Source organism: Chelmon rostratus, chromosome 16, assembly GCF_017976325.1.
Source record: "Chelmon rostratus isolate fCheRos1 chromosome 16, fCheRos1.pri, whole genome shotgun sequence".
NCBI classification, from domain to species: Eukaryota; Metazoa; Chordata; class Actinopteri; order Chaetodontiformes; family Chaetodontidae; genus Chelmon; species Chelmon rostratus.
Genome location: NC_055673.1, coordinates 13,500,756 through 13,522,635, shown reverse-complemented (window position 1 = coordinate 13,522,635; position 21,880 = coordinate 13,500,756). Strand labels below are relative to the sequence as shown.

The 21,880-nt window shown below is 44.4% G+C and overlaps 2 protein-coding genes across 5 annotated transcripts; one reads left to right on the top strand and one right to left on the bottom strand.

Moving 5' to 3' along the window:
* The first annotated feature begins 1,450 nt into the window (after positions 1-1,450).
* arpp21 (cAMP-regulated phosphoprotein, 21) lies at positions 1,451-12,234 on the top strand. 3 transcript variants are annotated; one of them, XM_041955283.1, is made up of 20 exons: positions 1,451-1,530; positions 5,433-5,594; positions 5,731-5,896; positions 6,021-6,059; positions 6,164-6,229; positions 6,350-6,461; positions 6,656-6,794; positions 7,275-7,412; positions 7,511-7,610; positions 7,723-7,818; positions 7,909-7,946; positions 8,093-8,149; positions 8,470-8,660; positions 9,177-9,317; positions 9,401-9,522; positions 9,636-9,710; positions 9,834-9,989; positions 10,265-10,367; positions 11,355-11,461; positions 11,603-11,893. In XM_041955283.1, the coding sequence occupies exons 3-20, from the start codon at positions 5,735-5,737 to the stop codon at positions 11,759-11,761; spliced, it is 2,001 nt and encodes a 666-aa protein (XP_041811217.1). In that variant the 5' UTR covers positions 1,451-1,530; positions 5,433-5,594; positions 5,731-5,734; the 3' UTR covers positions 11,762-11,893. The 3 variants fall into 3 exon arrangements, with proteins under 3 accessions (XP_041811217.1, XP_041811216.1, XP_041811215.1); XM_041955282.1 differs by having other exon boundaries at positions 11,352-11,461; XM_041955281.1 differs by lacking the exon at positions 10,265-10,367 and having other exon boundaries at positions 11,603-12,234.
* A 3,177-nt stretch (positions 12,235-15,411) lies between these two features.
* cyhr1 (cysteine/histidine-rich 1) lies at positions 15,412-21,873 on the bottom strand. 2 transcript variants are annotated; one of them, XM_041955767.1, is made up of 7 exons: positions 21,386-21,873; positions 20,791-21,131; positions 19,500-19,594; positions 18,383-18,526; positions 16,669-16,880; positions 16,319-16,497; positions 15,412-15,966 (listed from the first exon to the last, which is right to left on the bottom strand). In XM_041955767.1, the coding sequence occupies exons 2-7, from the start codon at positions 21,076-21,078 to the stop codon at positions 15,754-15,756; spliced, it is 1,131 nt and encodes a 376-aa protein (XP_041811701.1). In that variant the 5' UTR covers positions 21,079-21,131; positions 21,386-21,873; the 3' UTR covers positions 15,412-15,753. The 2 variants fall into 2 exon arrangements, with proteins under 2 accessions (XP_041811701.1, XP_041811702.1); XM_041955768.1 differs by having other exon boundaries at positions 20,791-21,873.
* Positions 21,874-21,880: the final 7 nt, after the last annotated feature.

The following is a 21,880-nucleotide window of genomic DNA, read 5'->3' as shown; positions in this document are numbered from 1 at the left end:
GCAAACAGACACGGGGGTGAAGAGCAGCCCTGTCTTCCTCCACTGAAATGACGACAAAAAGAAGATAGAAATGTATTTTCTATTCATCGAGGTAAAATAATCAGACATTTCTTAGCATATATAGGCTAAACATTTATCTGCCACCTCATTGCAATATTTGTACAGTATAAATTTATATAATCATGACAAGAGTCACGAGATCAGTTTATATTTTGCAATAGTTTTGACTCAGTGCCTTCTTGTAATCAATAAAATGTTCATATGTTAATATGACTGGTCCTTCTCTGCAGTATTTATTCAAAGCGAGGGGTGGGTGGTTGTGAGTTATTGTTTTTTTTTTCATTAAAAATCTAAATGGACTATTAGTAGATCTGAAATTAAAATGACATTCACGTTTTTTAACAGTATAGAGTATAGTAAGTATAGAGACATACAATTTGACTCTAAGTACAGTTTTTAATCCCCAAATTAATGTTAGGTCTGTAGGTGACAGATGAGAGCCTGACAGATCTTATCAAACTCTGCAAGTCTGTCCTTTAGCAAGAACTTTATACTTACAAAGTGTGCAGTGTCTGTTCATTCATTGTGGCTTATTTTAACCACAGCAACGTCCTTTTTCTCCCAGTACATCAGGGCAGTGATGGAGGAAGAGTTTAATGTAAAATCAGCAGTAGCCTACTACAATAGGCCTATAAAATACTATGGGTAGAAGTCCTGCATTGAAAATGGCCCTTAGATAAAAGCATTATTACCAAAAATGCACTTCACTTCACGCGCAAAAGAAAGTAAAAGTACTCACAATGCATAAAATAGCCCCTGTGAGTGTTACTGTGCCATTATATGATCTGGATTGTGTAGGCAGCATTTTACAGCAGTTGTAGGTGGTCCAGGGGTGCTAATTTTAACAAGGCTACTTCATGTACTGTTGGGTAGCTTAATGTATAACTGTGCATCACAGGTGTTGTGTGCAAAATCTTAAGGAGTAGAGTAGGCATAAAGCTGTCAAACAAGTGCAACCTAGTGGAGTTTAAAGTACAATTGAAGTATAATGAAATGATAAAGTACACACAAATGTGTAGATACAATTTAGCATACACTCCACTGCATAAGAGGACTTTTTTTTTAACTTTGATAAACGTATAGAATTTCTTGTTGTGTCCCCTCAAGCGTTGAGGACTGTTGTTGCGGTAATTACGGTAGTAAAGGACATTTAATTGGGCTGAAATGAAATGGAAGACAGAGAGGGAGACAGTAGGCTACTGGAGCGCGAGACAGGTACATGGATAGAGATGAGTGGGCTGCTGGTAAGGCAGCTCTCGTGCATTCCTCGCGTGTGTGTGGGCGCGTGGCTCGGGGTTCAGAACTGTCGGCCCTCCCCCTCCTCCTCCCCACCCCCCTGCTCCGACAGAGACAGGCAAAAGGCGGAGGAGGAGCGACGCACCTCGCAGTCAACAGAAACCGGGTGTGCAGCAGTAGGTCGGTAGGCTACACCGGCAGAAGCCCGCAGAGGGAGGAAGACATCACCTAACGGTAAGACAACGGACGTTCCGGCCGCGGTGGCAAGTTGAACATCCCAGCTAGCTTCATTAACGGTCACTCCGCCGGTTGACATCGACGCTTCATCCTGTCTTTTCAGGGTGTTTTGCCTCAGCAGTACTTTTGCGATATGAATCACACCAGACCAAGAGTTTTGGGCGATAAAAGAACACGAGAGGTTTAGCAAATATTCTGAATTTAGCTAGCCGAAACTCTCCTGTGAAAACGGTTGAATCGGGGGATCTAACAAGCTAACTGCGCCTCGGAGCGCAGCTATCAGTCGCAGTTCCCCCGGGTCTGTACCGTTAGCGACATCGCTGAATGAATGATAATGTTGATCTATCAGCGACTAGATGAAACATGGGTAAATTTTTTCAGCTAACGGTTACTTGGGTGAAGAAGTCAGTCAGGGTTTTAACAAAGATTTTTAGGGCAGCTGCTTCTCCCTTTATATTTCTTTGTGCTTGCGTATGTCCGAGTGTAGAAATGTGTGCTTTAAGAGAAAAGTCTCTTTTTGTTAGTAGCTGTCATACTGAGCGCATGTCAGCGCCCCTGCTGTGTATCCTTCGCCCACCGTCCTCCTCTCTCCACATGCAGCTGACAGCACGGTGAAGTCCCGGAGCAGGAGGTTCACTCCCTGCCCGCGTGTAAAAATAGCCCGGTGTGTCAGCTTAGCCTGGGTCACGGTAATGCGACACACACTCTCAGACACGGTCCCCCATCGGTTTTCTGCATTCAGGCATCCAAGGAGGAGAGTCCCATCCCGAAAGTAGATCGCACAAGCCCGATCATGCACCGTTGTCGCGCCGTCCCGGTATATGGGTCAACAGGATGCCACAAAGTTGTGCATGAAGGTGACACCTGTTTGTTGTTAGCCTGCATGCCGTTTAAACTTGAGATCGCTGTGGCACAGTCGAGATGGCATCGATTTTCAGATGAACTACAAAGAGTTGCGAGGCTTAATTTTGTGGGAAGTGGCCCTTCAACGCCACACTTCTGCTGTGTATGCATGCAGGTATTTTCCCCGTCTCGGGTTTGAGCTCAGCTGCAGAGCAACACAGCTGTCGCACCCACAAGTCACTTTGGTAATAGGGCTGCTGTGGCTGCCCAGGTGCTGATGACTCAAAGGACGATGTAACCTAAATTTCGATTGTGCAGCCTACTTTCTGTTCTTGTCTCTGAGTGGAGGGTGAAATAATCCCTGCCCTGTTTTATTTGACTTGACTACGAGGCAGAAAGGACACAAAATATAACCTGCCCAGGAAGGAGATAATTCAGCTGCAAATGTAAAAGGTGCAGGTATACAGAATGCAACAATATATATAAACACAAATTTTGGTGAGTGAAGACTGAAAATACAATTTATTTTGTAAGAGAGAAAAGGAAAGCAGCCCAATTGCAGACTCAGGGGCGAAGCGTGTACAGATTATGGGTAAACAAAGCATTGAAGCCTCTGAGTTTGCCTCAGAATTCTCAATTATTATTTTAAACCAGAGAGACCTGCTCTCTCGGTTTAAGTCTCTCACTGAATCATTTCCTAATGAGCTCCGAGCTGAGGGACAAAACATGAAATCCCTTTTTAAATTCAGCTGCAGCCGTGGAGACCAAACACAAACTGCTTTCGTGACCATAGGCAGGGATGATTCCTGTTTTGTTTTTTCAAGAGATGAAAGTGTGCAAATGAAAAAGAAATCATAGCAGAATGTCCTTAGAGATGGCAAAATGTACAGATAAATGTACAAAGGGCAGGACAATAAACCCAAGTGTACAAGGTTCAGCAGTCAGCCTCAATGTTAAATGACACAAGAGCCACTGACGATTATAGCCCGCATATTTAAAGATAGATTTTTCAGTGGTCTTAATTACAAACAGGATTGCACTGGGCTTAAGCACTTAATATAACTTGGTTAAGCTGACAATGGCCATCTAAAGTAGCATTTTGATATTTCCCTCTGGCCTGCCTATGTGTCAGTGTAGATGAGCTTTTGGCTGGAGAAGAAAGGTGTCCTGGTGAGTAGGTGGCTCTGAGGCTGGAGGCTTCGGCGAGAGCAGCAGATGGATGATGATGTCGCGGGTGCTGGCGCTCCCTGCCTCCCGCCGCCATCCGTCACGCGCTAATGATCGTGTCACACCTTCTCCCCGGGCGGCCGGCCGCTTCTGCAGCGCTCAGCTCAAAAACTGGTAGCTCCACTCAAATCCTCTCTTCACGGCCGTCGGCTGAAAAGCCCGGAGACAGACTGTGCTGCAAGCCTCTCCATCACTAATTCTTCACTTCGCTCTTCCTCCACCGCCTTCATTCACCCCTCTTCACCTTTAAAGTCCCTGCAGACTGCTTCCTCATCTCTCTTCATCCCCTTCTTCCTTTGCCTCCCATTCATCTTGTTTTCTGTGCAGTGCATCTACTCCACATCATTCTTATCTCGCTCTGTCCGCTTGTGTCATGTTCCCATTTTCTAGTATTGCTATAAATTCACATCCCCAAAGCTGCTCAATGCTCTCTCTTATTTCATGCACACTTTTTTTTAATTGGAATGATTAAAGGAGATTTTTGTCCGCCCCCCTCCTCTCTGTGAGGTCTGAGGTCAGGGTCAGTTGCAGTGCAGTACACATGGGAGCTGGTCTATTTGGCTAAAGGACACCTCAGCAAGAACTCACCAATAGCACATTTGTGAGTCTCCCAAGTTAACATGTCCTATAGAGTGTTTGATATATATATATATAGAGTGTAGGTGTCTCCTGGCTGTTTTCTTTTCCCTAGGCAGTATGCAGAAGCTCACCAAGCTAAGACAGTCCTACAGATGGTCTGCAGCACCTAGCAACGGCAGCTGCTCTAACAAATTGCATATTATTTTCTCATTTAATCAATAATTCATTATATGTCAATAAAAAATCTGTTGTGTCACTTAATATCTAAAATACAGTATACTTTAAGTACATTGTAATTGTAGAAATGACAAAGGATCACATATCACAAAATTGCAAATTTTTCACTGTTACTGTTACATACATTATACATATGATATAGCATTAGTCCAACACATGCAGAGATTTCAGAAGCCTCTCTGCTATACTGAGCATATTTATTCTGGGTGGAATCACTGCTGTCATGTATTGTGTTTCATTGAGGCGGCACTGGAAGTAAACACCACTTTGGTTGCACATGGACTGACAGAGGTCTTTTTTTGAAAAACTGCTGTTATCTCCAGTCGAGTGTTAAATAACCGTGTTATGGGACTCTGCATCCTCTGAGCTCATTATTCTGTCCCAGGTGTTACAGGGATAAGTGTCCCCTTGAGCTCTGTGTTACAGCAGAATATGTCCCTGCTGAATGCAGTTGGCCCTTTGGAAAAGATGGTGGAATGCCACTTCCTTTTGTGTGTGTGTGTCTATCTCTTTGGTCTCTGCAATATTCTCACCACTGGGATCAGAGACTGAGCTTGGCATTCTGGGAATATCAGTGCTGGCGGATCGGATGATACTCTCCACAGCTGCTGTTTCTAAGAAAAGCTTGAGGACACACACACGCGCACGCACACACACACATACGCACACCAGACGTGTTCACATGAGCTACTCATATGTAAATAGGAAATACCACATCCAAGCACAGGCATGTATGTTCCCGTCACACATGCACAGCCACACTTACAGTAAAACAGCAATTAACTGTCAAGCCAGGAGAGCATTTGGGAAGCCTAGACAGAGGTTAACACAGAGACACACAAGCTTAGCTACTCGACTGCAGTTCCAGCAGCTATGCTTTTATGCTCTGGCAACTGTTTGACTTGAGTGAGTGTGTGCGTGTGTGTTAGTGTGAAACAGTGTAGCGGCTGTGTTTCTGTTGTACAATGACCACTAACACCTTTTTTTTCTCCTGTGTTTTTCGATCTCTTCAGGCTTTTTTCCTCTGACCAGTAAAGAGCCGGCAGAGAGAGGAACAGCGTAGAAAGCGAGCCGGGGCGGAGAGGATAATTGCGTTTCTGGCTGCCCTGTGGGAACATGGGATATATGACCTCATCATTCACCTGTGAGGCTCTCCAGTAAACAACTCCAGATAGGTAGGAACGATGCACATATATACACACACACACTTGTGCAAATGCAGGCAAAGATATCTTTAAACAGCAATAAAATATGCATACATTCTTTGGGTAAATGCACAGAGCATCGGTGTTCATGTTTTGTGTTGTTTAGAAGGATGACCGAAGCAGCCGTAGAGAGTACAGATGCCCTCTTAAAGCCCTGTGAAGTGACATCATGTGATGTCATCACCTGCTCCTCCCCTCCGCCATGTCCATCCCTGTGCAATCAGAAGGAGGGCGAGGAGGGTCACAATGACAGTAAGAGGCTGGAGCAGCAGGTGAGTGGCACGAAATAAAGCTGCTGCTATGCATCACATTACTAATACACAACTACTAAAATTTTGTACACACCCATACCGCCACCCCTCACGAGCTCATGACAAATTGTGTCCTCACTTGCAGAAACACTGTAACCAGGTGCAACCAAAGAAAAAAGTTAAGGTAAGCTAAAATAATTCTGCCTCTCATTATTCTTTCTTACTGAAGTATCGATTGTATTATACTGTATGAATTTGTAATATTGCTTGCTTGTGTGTTTATTTCAGGCCAAAGGAAAGTTAGTACGGAGCATGGCTGTCTGCGAGGAGTCCTCGCCATTTGAAGAAACCCAGGTAACACACGCACACACACACACACACACCTACCCACCGCCTCCTCATCATCATCAGCATCATCATCATCATCATCATCATCACCACTCTCAAATTACTCTTTATTTTCTTTCCTCTCAGGCATCCCCAGATGCAAACATCTCATCTAGCTGCCATGACAACGAGAGAACTTCCTCAAAGGACGAAGAGCAGGAGAAGAGCACAGATCCAAAGAAACATTCACTGTCCAAAGGTGTGAGTGTGTGTGTGTGTGTGATTGATATCTCATAAAAGGGAGAGAAGAGAAAACAAATAAAATGTAATAAAATTGGATTCAGTGCCACTATTTAGATGTAGTTCCCCTGGGGTGTTAAATATTGCAGTGTGCTTTTTGTCTTTTTATTTTATTGTCTTGTAACACGTCCTGCTTGCCTGTGTCGCTCTCAGAGTCCAGCGTGGAGTACACTGACTCCACCGGCATAGACCTGCACAAGTTCATCATTGAAACCCTCAACAGCAACCCCAGAGACCGCATGATGCTGCTTAAACTGGAGCAGGACATGATCGACTTCATCACCAGCAATAGGTGCGTGCATGTGTTTGTGTGTGTGTGTGTGTGAAGAAGAGTGAATAACCTTGGGTCCTCATTGAGCTATCTACCTGTGCTGAAACGTGCTGAAATGAAACTTGTGCACACACTAAGTCCTATTAAAGACTGATATTATGCTAATTTAGATTTAAGAAGGTTTTCAGCTCATTTATTATAATTCTGTCTAAACAGCTAATTTAGTGTACTGATCAATACATTGAGCCAGTTATGTTAGAGTGAGCGCGTTTGGACCGCCGGGGATGAAATTGGACTCAAGCCAAAAAAAACAACCAGTCTCAATCTACCTCCTTCTATATCTACCCCCGCCCCCCCCCACCACCACACACACACACACACTCTTTTGTCCTTTCCTTGTTCTATACTTATTTTCCATCCTTTCCTTTCTTCCTTCATTCCCCCTTTTACTGACTTTTTTATCCTGCCTCTCTCTTCTTTCCCTGTTTCCGTCACTTTTAGTCCCTTTAAGAAGTTCCCTCATATGTCGTCCTACCACCGTATGCTGGTCCATCGGGTGGCGGCCTACTTTGGCATGGAGCACAATGTAGACCAGACAGGCAAGTCTGTCATCATCAACAGGACCAGCAGCACACGCATGTAAGCATGCATAATGCGTCTGTGTATGCACTTGTAAATCTTTGCCTGTTTAGTGTTTTTTGTGAAACAAAAGTGGTTGTTACTTTTTTGTCTTTAAGACCAGAGCAGCGTTTCCTGGATGAGGTGCGTGAGGACAAGACGGAAGAGTTCCACCAGTGGAAAATTATTTTGAAGAGAGACAACAGCTCAGATGACCAGGTTTGTCTGCCCTCTCTTTCTATAGCTGCCTGTCTCTGTGGAATTCCCTCTATAATTGACATTGATCATGTCCTATTAACGTTTTGACCTGTTCTCATTTCTCCCCTTGCAGATCCGACATCACCCCTTACGAGAGAAGCAAAGCAAGTCAGTGGAGGAGAGAGAGGAGGAGTACCAACGAGCACGAGACCGAATCTTCAACCAAGAGGTGAGACAGGGAGAGAGAGAGAGAGAGACAGGCAGGTATGACTTAGAGACAGACAGGAGACTCACTAATTTCTCTGCTGTACTTTCACAGCCACTCTGCACCCAAGAGAGTGCCCATGCAGAAACCAGGTAACCTTGCCTGTAGGATATTCTCTCCATGTGCCTTTTCAGCTTATTATATTTAGATGAGAACATTAATATATGTGTGTGTGTGTGTGTGTGTGTGTGTGTGTGTGTGTGTGTGTGTGTGTGTGTGTGTGTGTGTGTGTGTGCAGGGCTGTGGAGGAATACAATCCATATGCTGAGACCCAGAGGAGAAGGCAGCTTTTCAGGTAGAGCTCTGTCTGCACGGATGCGTAGTCATTTATCATCTTAATCTGGTCAGCCTGGCTGCAACAGAGCTTCTCAGAGTCCGCAGTGAAAACAGAAAGAGGACAAAGATCTATTTTTTTTGTGCATTCTGAATGAAAACAATTGAAGGACAGTTTTCATAGATTTTAGATATAGATTTATGTTAGTGAATATAGTATACACCCTTCAGCCCTTTAATAATATCAGCAGGTGTGGAGGCCACATTTGTCTCCATTCACATGAATGGCATGCTTTTCATGCAGTAATAAGGTTGTAAGACAATTCTGGATGTGCCTCACAGGGGGAGCCGTGACAGCTCAGGCTCCAGCTGGACAGGCAGCAGCAGGCAGAGTAGCACCGAGACCGACTGTCGCTATAACAACGACCCCCAACCTTGGAGCAGCACAGACTCCGATTCCTCGTACCACTGGACAAGTCCTGCTACGAAACCCCGCCAACCGTCCAACCACAGCTGGGACGCACGTGGTTTAGGTGTGTCTCTTTAAACCTTGCGTCAGAATAACATTTTGTGACTTTCGCACACCTCGATGTCACACTTTAAAGGTGTAAATTCAGCACTGTGGGCTGAGGCACTTCACTCCTCTCTACCTGTGCGCAAGCAGACTTATTTGCAGATTTCATCACCACACCACACTTGGGAAAATCGCTGTTTATAAATTATGTAGCATCTAATTAACAAAAAGCAGTGGAAGTTCTTCTGGTGTGAAAATGTAACTCACTGCACGAAATCTTCACACCATAGCTGTAAATTTTCACACAACACCTCCAGTCGTCTTCACATATTCAAGAAGAAAAATACGTCAATGCACAGACTGCGCTAGGGGACTGCACATGGTATGTTTTTAGACAGGACTGGAGCGTGTTGATTTTATGTCAGATTAAGATGTTGAAATGTGAATTTGATGTGTGCCGTGATAATAAAGCTATCTTCTCTCTATCCCTACTCCCTCTTCCACTTTTCATTTTCTCTCTCTGTCTCCTTCTCAGGCTCCATCTCTCTCTTCAGACTGCCATCCACCTGTCCCCACCCCTCCTCTCCTCCCATCATAGATGAGCCGGCTCCTAACTCTGCCTACGTCATGGAGAACGGAATCCCGCCAGGAAGCATATTAGTGAATCCACAGACTGGTACATAACACACACACACAGCAGTAAGATTGCATACACATTGCATACAGACATTTGTCATACTCAACCCTTTGACCTCTTAGGGCAGCCTTTCCTGAACCCTGATGGAACCCCTGCTGTGTACAACCCTCCAGACACTCAGCAGCCAATCAGGAGCCAGACTCAGCTGCAGGTCTCTGCCCCTCAGCACCAACAACAGCAGCAGGTAGCGCACAAGCAGCAGGAAGTGTTCACCGTGCAGGACGCGTTCAGCCTCACATACAGTACACGTCTTTGTTTGTGTCTTTATCTCCGTCTCCATGTGTGTGTCTCTCTCAGGTGGTTCAGTACTCATCTGTCTCTTACACAGCTCCACAGATGTTGCCTGTCACTCCCTCACAGCCATACTCCACAGTATGTATCACTGTACAGTGTGACAACTGATACACACGTGTGTGTTTACACTGTGTGTGTGTGTGTGTGTGTGTGTTTATGAGTGCCCATGTGCGTGTTGACCTCCTTTCTCTTGACCGGCAGATTGAAGAGCTCTCCTCGCAGTTCGCTCACGTGAGCTGTCAGTCGACTGGAGAAGCCCAACCCCTCTATCCTCCCGGTCAGGGTTACATCTATACAGCTCCTCCCCCTCCTCCTCCCCCTCCCAACCCCCACAGCTACTGTCAGCCTTCACCTCAGGTACAGTACACACATGCGCTTTATTTGTCATGTCCCTTTTTTTATTTAAGTATAGGAAACAATAACATTATGCTTGTGTATTGCTCTTTTTAATTATTTATATTATAATATTGCTGTTTAAGAAAAAAAGTCTTCTTAGACAGATTAGATTGTAGATTAGGTTGTAGGTTGGGTTGTTAGATTGTAATTATACAGTCAACATTGATTTTTCCATTAAAAAATGAGTGAAATATTAGTAAGAATAAAGCCAGTATTTTCATATTATGTTCCTATAGGTGCCTATGTATTACTACAGCCAGTACCCTACCTCAGCTCAGCACTCATGCAGGCCTGTCTCACCTAACCAGCACATCCACAGCCAAACAGCGCAACCAGCAGGTACTTCCCACCTGTGTGTGCACGTGTGCGTGTGTGTGGGAGACAGGTACAGACCGTGGCAGTAGAGGAGGGGGCCGTTACACTGTCAGAGATGTAGTCTGAGGGTCTCACAGTGAACCGGTCTCTTTTCCTGCTGCTTCTGTTCAACTCAATGGCAGAGACCAACGAGATGCACATTACGGCACTGTCGTGTGTTAGAATTTAGAGTTTCTTATTGAGCAGCTGCAAACAGTGAGTCAACACCTTCCAGGCATCCATTAACAAAATAAACTATAATTAATGTATATAATTACACAAGATACAAAGTGGCAACATTGGAACAGAAATACAAATGACTCCATCAACAGAAGTGCATGAATGATGGAAAAAATGTAAATGTATTTCCCAAGCAGCGTTTTTGTTGCTGTCATTATTTAATGTTGGAAGATTTAAGTGTAAATGCTGAATTGTTAAATTAACATGTATCAAACCAAATCCACCACTGGCACATCTATTATATAAATTATACTGCATGTAATTGTTATGTTGGTCTTTAAGTTAAAATAAATAATAATAAAAGCTGAAAACAGAAAAGGTCTTACTCAGCCAGAAAATAATGAATTAGTGACTAACAGAGATAACTGCAACGACTGTAAAAGTGTTGGCTGAAGCCGTCGCTTATAGCGCGCACCCACCCGCATAACATTTGCAAAGTTTAACAACAGGCTACACACTCAGGGCAGTATGTGTGTGACTATGTTGTTTGGTGGACACATTTTTATTGTTATTCATCAACAAATAAACAATTTGCGCAACATTCGCCTTCTCTTTTCTCAGAATGGTTTGTTAATGCTGTATGTAAGCTTCACGTTGCTCCTCACAACTCTTCTTATTTGTAACTGTAAAACTCTCTCATGGCTTATTTCCTGTTCTAAACTTTTCTTAAACAAATCTCAGTCATGAAATATGTTGTTAATAATCTCGTATATGCGTGTGTGTTTGCAGCAGGTTACGCCCCTGCTGTGGGGGTGCAGCAGCAGTCTTCACACGCCCAGGCCCAGGCTGTGCTGGGGACCTACTCACCAATGGCCTCCCATCAGTGTAGCATGGTTCAGGTAAACACAGAGCACCCAGAGGTCTCGTTCTGTGCCGGCCTCGAGCAACTCAGCCCCCAAAAGAAGCGTATAGCAGTTCAGAAAGTGCTTATGGTGGCAAATTCTTTTCTCCAACTTTATTTCCCCTTTTTTTCTCTGCAGGGAGGTGTTTCAGTGTCCTATCCCCAAAGTAAAGTTGTGGCTGCGGTTGGTGGGGAGGCGGGTTACTGCTGCATGGTGCCCCCACCCTCCCACCACGGCAGCTGCCATCCTCCCAGCTGCAGCAACCTCAGTGCCCCGGCCTGGAGCGCACAGTACTGATGATGCCTCAATGGATGGAGTGATGATACTTCAGTTCCTGCGTGAACTCGCGTACACACACACACATATATTTAACACAAACACCTTTTTTCACACTCCCTCACCCACATCCGCCTACTTCCTGATGATGCCTACAGGGTGCGTCGTTCACACTCTTCAATCATGTGCACACACCCACACACACCATACACCCAGTGACATACATAAATGTACCACTGTACCAAAGCTTAATAGTATATATCAGAGCTGCTGTATTGAATGCATAATTTATATACACAAATGGAGTTTTATATTGATATTAAATTATATATTGTGTTTTAAGGAAATGCACTGTGTGAATAGAATAAAGTGCTGTGGCAGGATTGACGATGTCACATTTCTATATCAACCTGGCTCTTTGTTTCCTCTAATGTTGTTGATGATGCTAATGTAAGTGGATGCAGGCGTGAGATGCGTACAATGGGAAATAAAGTACATTACATGACAGTAAACTTTCTCTTCACAAGAGTGAAACACTCATGATGTGTGTGCTGTGGAAAAGCAGAGATACAAGCAAGTGAAAGATGTTTTCATGCTAAGAAGGTTGATCATTAAGAGCATTTTGGTATTGTTAGGAGACTACGATGCTCACACAGTGCGAGTTTTCATACACTCATCTGAGAAGACGAGCAGTTGTGTTCAGATTTTCACACTTGTAAAACAAGTCAATGTGGGAAATTGCTGCAAGCTATATAAATAGCGGGACATTATCAGTTACCACATCCTACCAAACCACTGAGGGAATCTCTCTCTGTGCTTTAGCTCCCCCTGCTGCTCAAACACTCTCAGTACCCTGTTCTCACATAAAAAGCTGGACAGGCAATTTCATCACCTCAGCATGTGCTGTACAGCTGCAGCATTCGTTCTATCCAGGGCTGGAACTAACAGTCATTTCCACTACTGATTAGTCTGCAGAGTATTTTCACAATCAACTGACTAATGACCAAGTATGCAAAATGTCGACCACATTTGTCCTAATAGCTATGACCAAAAAACTTCCCAGAACCCTCATGTTTAGTTTAATATCACAGAAGACAAAGCAGAAGTTGCAAGAATTCGCTGAGTAAATTTTTCATATTAAAGAAGCTCGAATTCTGAACATCGTTTGCATGAAATATTGCCTCAATGATTATCAGAATGAATTGGAATTTCATATCACATTGATTGACGTGGGAAAATGATGTACAGCCAATAGGCCTTTTTCCCAGCAGACATTTAAACTTGTCACAGTAGGAAAAGCACAGGTGTTGCTGATGACATTAACACTGGCTCTGTTCTATTCAGCTGCCACATTAAGCAGTGACAGTGAGCCAACATGCACAACACTGAGGCGCTGAAGCTGAAGCAGCTAAGTGGAATTCAGCCATCACTGTTTTTATTATTTACACCTGTGCGTTTCCTGCTGCGACATGTCAGAATGTCTGCTCGGATATACAATTCACCATCCAGCTAAATACAGCTCAACCGCATTGATCTTTAAAGCTAAACAGAACCTTTACATGGCATAAGATGTTCTCCCTCTCAAGTCTTCAGCAGCCAACATTTTACTCCACTGCAGTGTACCTACTTCCACTCTCCCTGCAAGCAATAACCAGTAAGTCATTGTGTGTTATTGTTCAGATGCTGGATAATTCATTTTGTACTGAAAATGATTCATACTCTCTGCATCAAATTCAATGAAACATATCCATCACCCACCCTGGGCTTTAAAATTAAATTTAGATTTCATAAATGCGACACTGAAAGTGAAATTTGCACAGACCAACGGTTTGATAAAGCTAGCTCTGTTTTTGTCCTTTTTACATTCTCTCTCTCTATCAAACACATACACTCACACACACACACGTTCAGAGCAGTGTAGGTTCCATGATCTTTAATAAAAGGCACATGTACAGCCATAGTGAGATGAGTGAGTCCACTGGCATAGAGACGAAGCATTAAAACACAGAAATACAGGAAGTAGAGGTCAGGAGGAGAGAGATCTATCTGCTTTACAGTAGAATCTACGTAAGTAACATCTTCTCGTTCAAGTAAGTCTAACACTAATATGTCACCGTAAGTAAACCCCACCCCAACCCCCCCGCCCCTGCCACACACACACACACACACACACAGACACACACACACGCCGTTCATCACCACCCTCAGTCTGATCGTCCAGAAAAGTCCTCTCCAGAGGGGCGATGATGAAGTCCACAACGCCGTCAGACTCTGCACTCACAGTTTGGGTTACGTCCCCCCCTTCTCGTTGTTCACTCGTCCTCGTGAGCCCCAGCTGCTGGGCCCCTGTTGTCTCCGAGTTCATCCATCAGATACAGTGCACACGGCTCACACTATACTGTAGGTGGCAGCGTCCTTATACTTTGCACAGAGACCCAAACTCCGACCAGTGCTCTTATACTGCAATACTGGCTGGCCCAGGTTTTCTGTATGTCATTTGGTTGTGCTAATTTGATGAAACAAAACTACCAAAAAATAACTTCATTCACAACATCGGATCAAAGCTGGTGATTTTTTTTCTGATATATTTACAAAAAAAGGAAAAACACTCTGTATGGGCATGATATAAATAAAATAATAAAGGTGTTAGGTTTGTGTAGCAGGACCAGGACTTATCGTACTTAACAGGCGCAAATTCACAAGTAAATCTGCAAATAATTAAATTAGCAGTTAAGCGGCCGACACACAGTGAAGCTGGGGCTTTTGGGGTCCCTGGAGGTCTGTTGGTAATCCAGCCTTGCTAGTCATGCCCTCAAGGATTGTACTGTTTTCCACACAGGGACATGTTCACAAGAATCACACAGTTATGATCTGCTTACGCGCACACACGCAGACACACACAGACAGCCAGTCACACGCTAAAACCCAACTTAAAAGATAAAAGTTCACAGGTACTTAAATATTTAAGGTTAGGAGAAATAAAAATGGTATTAGTGTCGAAGGTTAAATATAACCACAGCAGGAGGAATAAGTCAAAGAACTAAAATATGCATGCAGCCAGGCCATCTCTCCTCTTGTTGAAAGGTAAAAGGGGGTCACTGGGAGGGGGAGGACGCCATCTCTCGTCTGTTCAGGCAAAGTCTGAGACGCAAAATGTACGCTTTAGCCAAAACAGAAAGAAATCATAATCTAGACTCAGGCATAAAGTGTGTGGAGGAAAAAGACAAACAAACACACACACACACACACACATACTACACATCCATTCACATGTCCAAAGAACAGCTCAGTAGAGTCAGTCACTCTATTTTCACATTATCACGTCTTTGGGACATTTCAACATAAAAGCAGAGTTTGGGCCACACTCCAGGGTCCGTCGCTTAACTCTCTGTCTCGCTCACACACACACACACACACACACACACACACACACACACACACACACACACGCAATCAACAACTGCACCCAGCAAATCCTGCTTTGGTTGGTGTGTGTGTGCTACCTTTGGCTGTCAGGGGTGAAAGGTCAGACCGACCTCAGAGAGCCTCCACAGGAACACACCAACCATCCCACAGCCCCCAACCCTCCCTCACCCCTTACCCCCAACACCCCCACCTGTGCCGTCACAGGTTTTTCACGCCCCCCCCCTCCATCCCAAAACAATGCCCACCCATCTCCATAGCAAGCTCACAGCTCCCCAGGCAAGGGGGTCTCACTATCTTGTAAAAGGAGGTAAGTGTAATTAGTGGTGTGTGTGTGTGTGTGTGTGTGTGTGTGTGTGTGTCAATATACTGTAAATATGTGTGCGTGTAGGCGTGTATACCCTGCGTGAATGTGTGTGTATATGCGTTGGTGTGTGTGTAGGTGTTAAGAGGTATCAGTGGTTCAGTGGTGTCTCTCTTTAATCTTCATCGCTCCTCTCTCCCGTGCCCCTCGCCCTCCATCACCCCTCTTCTTCTTCCTCATCCTTTCCATCCTCTTCCTCCTCCTCCTCCTCCTCTTCCCTCACTCTTTATTTTTGGACTTGGAAGATGAACAGGCGCAGGTTGATGTTTTTGGCGGCCAGCAGTTTGTTGCACTCCACCGAATCGGAGATGGGCAGAGGGACGTAGTCGGTCTCGTTGGCGTCGTTGCTGAAGGAGTGGTGGTGGATGACCGGCTTGATCCGCACGTCGTCGTACGGCCCCTTCAGCAGCAGGAAGGAGCACTCGAGGGCGGAGTTCACCTGCGCACACACACATAAACACATCCAAGTGTTGCTGAATGAATACAGTGAGAGCGGCAATTTTAAACTGACATTGATGAAGAAGCAATCTCTTAATGGACAAACATTCATGGTGCTGTTGCCGTCCATCTAGGTTTGTTTCTGATGCAGTTTATACATTATGATTTGATTCTGTTAGCTAAGCACCAGTGATCACTTTTTAACTATCAGGTAGGTTTCCTAACATTCAGCCTCCCCTACTGTCTCTGTTAAAACCAGATCTGGTGGAGAGCGATGCCTCATCGGCCCTCCAATCAAGCACGCACTAAAACCCTTTAAAAATAACCAAGGACAGGCGGAGCGGCGTGTGCACCTTGCTTTTGAGGATGAGCTGGAAGGAGAGGGTGCGCTTGCAGGACAGGTTGGGGTTGCGCTCAGAGTCGTTAACGCGGGCCTTCAGCACCCACGTCTGGTTGAGCACAGTGAAGCGCGGCGTTTCATAGTACAGACGAGTGATGAAGTCATCGGTGCGGTACGGCCTGAACTGCACCTCTAGATGGACACGTAAGCAGAAGACAAGATTCCAAACAGGGAAGGAAAGAGTGCAAACAAGTGAAGGAGCAAAGGAAACATATATAACAGCTGATGTTAGGTGACAGTTTTTCTTGTATAAGGACGGGATACGCTACATTAACATAATTTCTCCTCCTTCATTGTACGTACCTGTAAAGCCGATCTTTTCGTAGCAGAGCAGGCTGAAGATGCTGTTGTAGAGCTGCATGTCTCTGCGGTGGTTCTGGTCCATCTCTCCCAGTATTCCCATCAGCTCTGTGCCGGTCTTGGTGGGATGGGAGCACTCACTCTCGTGTGCTGGCAGCTCGTGGAACGGACCCTGCCAGGGGCAGCCAATTCTCTTGTACTTACACTGTGTCACCCTGGCAACACAATGGTGGATATAAATTAAAAGACAAACTCTGGAAAGAAAGACATGGCTTTATATAAATTACATCCTTTACAGAGGTGCTTCGTGATGAATACATGTTGCAGTGAGTCGACGGTACTAATAATATCACAGGTTGTGAGCTAATTAACACTGTGCTAATGATAGGGGTGTGCTGAGAGCCAACCTCAAAGAAAGAAAGGCGTGGATTTATATCAATTCCATCTAGAACTGAGATGCTTTTTCAATGAATACCTGCTACTTTCTCACAGCAAAGTGAGGCACTAATGTGACAGGTACTAGTTAGCATCTGTAGTGAAGCAAGGATAATTAAATCCACACTGACGTAACTCAATTTATATTAACTGCAAAGTTTTGTCTTATTCATGAAGTATTACCAAGTAACTGGTAGGGATTCAGTAATCTGCTTGAATGCATTTCAACAGGATTCACTACTTTAAAGACTCCAATGAAAATCAAGTTGTCAGCCTTGTTAATGTCCATATGGTGTTTTTATATGCAACGAGACACACAGTATCCCCAGCAAAATAAGCAGTCAGCACCATGGTTGAGCATTTCCACCACGTTGAAGAGAGGGTTTATTTCTGTTTTAAACATGTATGGCTGATTTGCTCAAAACAAGCAGAGGTTTGTGTGCTTGATGAGCAGAGTTGAATGGAGGCGAGCGGTGGGTGGGGATAGAGGCGGGGACTATTGGCATAGTCATAGATCCAGACATGCTAAATGAAAGTCACTTGAGTCACATCTGAGTCATTTTAAAGCACAGTAACAACATCTTCATGTGTAATTTTTGAGAAACAGAGATGCCAGAGTGCTGTGAAACACCTGTAGTCACTGATTGTAATTAGTGCGTATTAAACACCTGAGAATAACATCATGTTTATGGAAGATGTAGTCAGATCCTCACAGGAGACCAGCACAGTTTCCTGCCTGACCTGACCAAAAACACCTGGTGACTGCCATGGCTGTTGTCATGGTAACACTTGCACGGGCACCTCTGTCCTAAGCAGGGTCACCTGTTGCTATAGCAACAACCCCATAGGATTTCACGCATGCAAATTCAATCAGCCTGAACGTCACACACACACAACAAACACACAGTCTGTAATCATATCAGCTGGTTTTCTCCTCAGGAGCAGCAGGTCACATGCTGCTCCATCTTCCGCAATGAACCCCGTGTGACGCTGCGGCGCGTTACCACACACACATACACACACCCATGTGGATGTCATCATACTGGAGACACAATGTGTGTGTTAGGTACTGCAGTGCACCGCTTCCATTTTCATGTTTCTGCTTCACTCACCTCGTCTGAAGTGTTTAATTTGATAGTTTTGGAACATTTGTGGGGAAACTGATTGGAACTAATTTAGAACCGCTTTTCACACTTTCAGTTTCGTGTTGACTACAAGTGTGGTAGATTTCCGAACTAGGAAACAAAGTGTTCTTGTGTGTGTGAGTGTGTGTGGCGCATACCTGTCTTGGCACTCCTCTTTCTGGTGTCTCTCTAAGCTGGAGCGGGGGAACTGTTTTAGGCAGAAGGTACATTCTGTCGGCAGCTCACTGACAGCCTTCTCCACAGCGAGGTTCCTGCAGCACAGGTTCTTGCTGATCTCACACCTACACAAAACAACCCATACCTCAGCGCACTCGCACACATGCTGTACAATGTTCAGAAAATGTCCATACAAGGTCGTGAACAATGTGGAACCACAAATAGCCGTCTGGGTAATAGAAAAGTTACATGATACTTTTGTAAACAGTTGGTGGTAATTTCATGCCGTATAATAAGTCAGTAAGTTTGAACAATTAACTGTTGTGCATTTTTATTGCATTTGAATAATAATGATATGCAAGTTTGTATAAATGAACTTCATTAACATTAGGGACCAGTGTGGCTTTTGGGGGTATCTTAGCTGAACAGTAATCACTGCAATCATGTTCTTCCTGCAGTTTGCAGACTTCTGTTTTTTATCTTCTAATTGCTGTTAATTTAGCATCACATCTCTCCTGACACAGGCACTTCAGAAAAACATCATTTGGAGGACAAGATTTCATGGATCAGTTATTTGACAAAATATATACCATCTAAATGATTTGGCTGCAAACTAATAATCTGCAACTAATTGTCTGTGGACAGTTTCAAAAAATGGCGAAATATCACATTTAGATTAATCAACATTAATAAGCAATGATGCTCAGATCCCCTGTGAATACAACTGTAAAAGGCCCAGTGTGTAAGATTTAGTTTAAAAAAGACCAAAGATGCTCCCTAGAGTCAGTGTTTGGTTTGTCTGCGCTGGGCTACTGTAGGAACATGGCGGAGCAACATGGCGGACCCTGTGGAAGACGACCCATTCCCTCTGTGGATATAAAGAGCTCATTCTAAGGTAATGAAAACTAAACCATTCTTATTTTTTAGTGATTATACACAAATGAAAACATATTGATGATTATTAGATTACATTTGTGCCAATAGATCCCCCTAGGTCCAACACAATGGACATTTGACTAAAGTAACTAGCCTCTTCTGATTTGGACTGCCGGTACTTCTATGTGCCCTGTGCTCGGGTCTACAGGGAGCTCGGTGTACCTGCAGTTGGGACACGTTGCCTGCTCCTCCTTGAGACGAGAATCAGCCAGGAGGTGGATAAAACAGCCTGCACACATCAGGTGGCCATTGGTACACTATGGTGGAAAAAAAAAGTTGAGGTGACGGTCAAACAAAGTGTGTGAGAAAGGTGGAAAAAATTATTGTTGAAGAGGCAGAAGTAAAATAGAAAAATATTTAAATTAGTTCAAGAAGGAAAGGACAAAGTAGGAAAATTGGAATTAGATACTTTTTAACTTTTTCTGGTCAAATCTTTTGACAAAAACAGGAGCATAATTTGTTAAAAGGGTTGTGGTTTATTTAAATCAGGACTACTTAAAAATATATATTTTGGGGAAATGTTTGGAAGAAACAGGGACTATTTTAGGACATTATATTATACTCACATCAAAACAAATAATTTTGGTGGATGTGTCATTTGACATGTTCGGGCAGATGTATTTCCTTTGTCTATTCTAATTATAGTTGAGTTACAATAATAATAACAATGGATTGGCTAAAACTGCAGTGGAAAAATATGACAGCAATATTAGAAGAAGTGCTTTTGCAGAGAAATCTGGAATTGTGGGGTATTCTATGCAAATAATGGCAAATTTGTCAGATATGTAGATGAACAGGTCTAATGTAATTAACTGGATGTGCTTGTCATAATCAGTACATTTTTATATATGTTCATCTATGAAAAGGGCACAATATAGTGTATGGAAAGAATGACAACTTGTGTTTATACAGTAATGTTAATAAATTTTTAACGACTGTTTAAGAGATGTGTGCTGCACTTTGAAGGAGGGCATGTATTTGTCCAGACTAACATTACAAACGTGTTCACTTGACATTGAAGAGAGCAGTCTGAGGTCATTAAGGAGACTGTTGGGGTGGGTTGAAGGGAAGGGCAAAAGATGGTTCAAATTTAGGTTTAAGTTCTGGATGTTTGAGTTCTTGTGTGGGGTTTGTGCATATGGCTTTTGCTGTGGGTTATCTGAGGATAATTCACAGTATAAACTTGAGCAGACACAGCTGACCACTCGGCCTGGGTGTGTCTGCTCTCTCAGCCTCATGGCTCAGCTTGCAGCACAGAGACACTTGGGGCCTGTGTTGGATCTAGTATCACTAAATATAAATGGAGCTGGACAGCACATTCAACAGGTTGACTCTGGGGATCGGCGGTTGGGACACATGGGGAGTTTCTGGTATGAGGTCCAGCTGATTTGCTGTTGTTTGACGGTAGGTTTAGGGTTATGAGGGGAAGGTTTGTGATTGACACCACGTTTACCTGGTATACAGACGCCTTGGGCAAGTCTAGGCACACGGTGCAGCACAGCACTGAGTACAGTCTCTCCTCCAGCTTTCCTGACTCTCCCTCGGGAACTTTCACCCTCTTCTTGGGTGGCTCGTCTGGGTCAGGCTCGGGCCCATCTCGCCGTATGCCGACCTCCTCCTGCATGGCTGCGACCCCGGCGACAGCCTCCACCGCTGCCCCCACGGCCCCGACCCCCAGGCCGGCCGAGGAGGAGCCAGGGGCGGCCGCAACGCCCACGTCTCTCTCTTCCAGTGAAGACATGGCGATGACTGTCTAGAAATTTCTGAGATGAACCTGCCGCGACCAGGCTGAGCCTGAAATATTAGCAGGTTAGCTCAGGGCTAGCTTACAACCTGTCAAGCTAACGGTCAGCTGACAGCTAGCTAACGTTAGCTAGGCTAACGCAACAGCAGCAGGCTGTCAGAAAGGAATGCAGGCTAACTTATTATTAATGCTACCCTCCACTTACGAACTTGAAATTTAACAAGCCAATGATTGTGTAATAACGAGATCATGTGCAAAATGTAATTATGACTTAATTAAACGTTGACTAGTTTTGTTGACTTACAGTGAGGCTAGCAGACTATGCGGCTAGCTACGTTGACAAAAACACAGCAGTCCTCTCCCTTTGCCCAGGCAGAACAAAAACAACTCAGGCGTCTCTCAGCTGTTGTTGTACTCTCGACGCCGTTATTCGCAATGACAGCAGATTACAACGATGTATACCAGCGGCCCAGCTCGTCTAACGTCCCTGCTCCGGTACTGGCTGACTGTCCACGGAACCCACGGGACCTGTCGGTGATTAAAGCCGCGGCTACAGACAGTTCTGTTGGGACTCGTCTCTCTGGCTACACAGCCATCTTTGTTTTTTTCCTGTCCGTCTCCCCCGACTTCACCCTGCACAGCCTTTACGACTCCGGGTCAAATTCGTTATTACCGAGGCAGGTTCTCGATCGTGGCTAATAATAGAAGTTCCGTATTTAAAAGTAAATATTTTGCGTGTAGCTGAAACGGCCTCGATGTGCCAGACACTACTTCAATACAGCCGTGAATTGGCTGACAG

Excerpts from the sequence above, each read along its gene's own strand:
- arpp21 (XM_041955281.1), top strand. The coding sequence starts at position 5,735 with ATGACCGAAGCAGCCGTAGAGAGTACAGATGCCCTCTTAAAGCCCTGT. Across the intron at positions 5,897-6,020 it reads GTAAGAGGCTGGAGCAGCAG|AAACACTGTAACCAGGTGCA; the intron begins GTGAGTGGCACG and ends CCTCACTTGCAG. Across the intron at positions 6,060-6,163 it reads AACCAAAGAAAAAAGTTAAG|GCCAAAGGAAAGTTAGTACG; the intron begins GTAAGCTAAAAT and ends TGTTTATTTCAG.
- cyhr1 (XM_041955768.1), bottom strand. The coding sequence starts at position 21,078 with ATGTCTTCACTGGAAGAGAGAGACGTGGGCGTTGCGGCCGCCCCTGGC. Across the intron at positions 19,595-20,790 it reads CCAAGGCGTCTGTATACCAG|TGTACCAATGGCCACCTGAT; the intron begins GTAAACGTGGTG and ends TTTCCACCATAG. Across the intron at positions 16,881-18,382 it reads AAAGAGGAGTGCCAAGACAG|GGTGACACAGTGTAAGTACA; the intron begins GTATGCGCCACA and ends TTGTGTTGCCAG.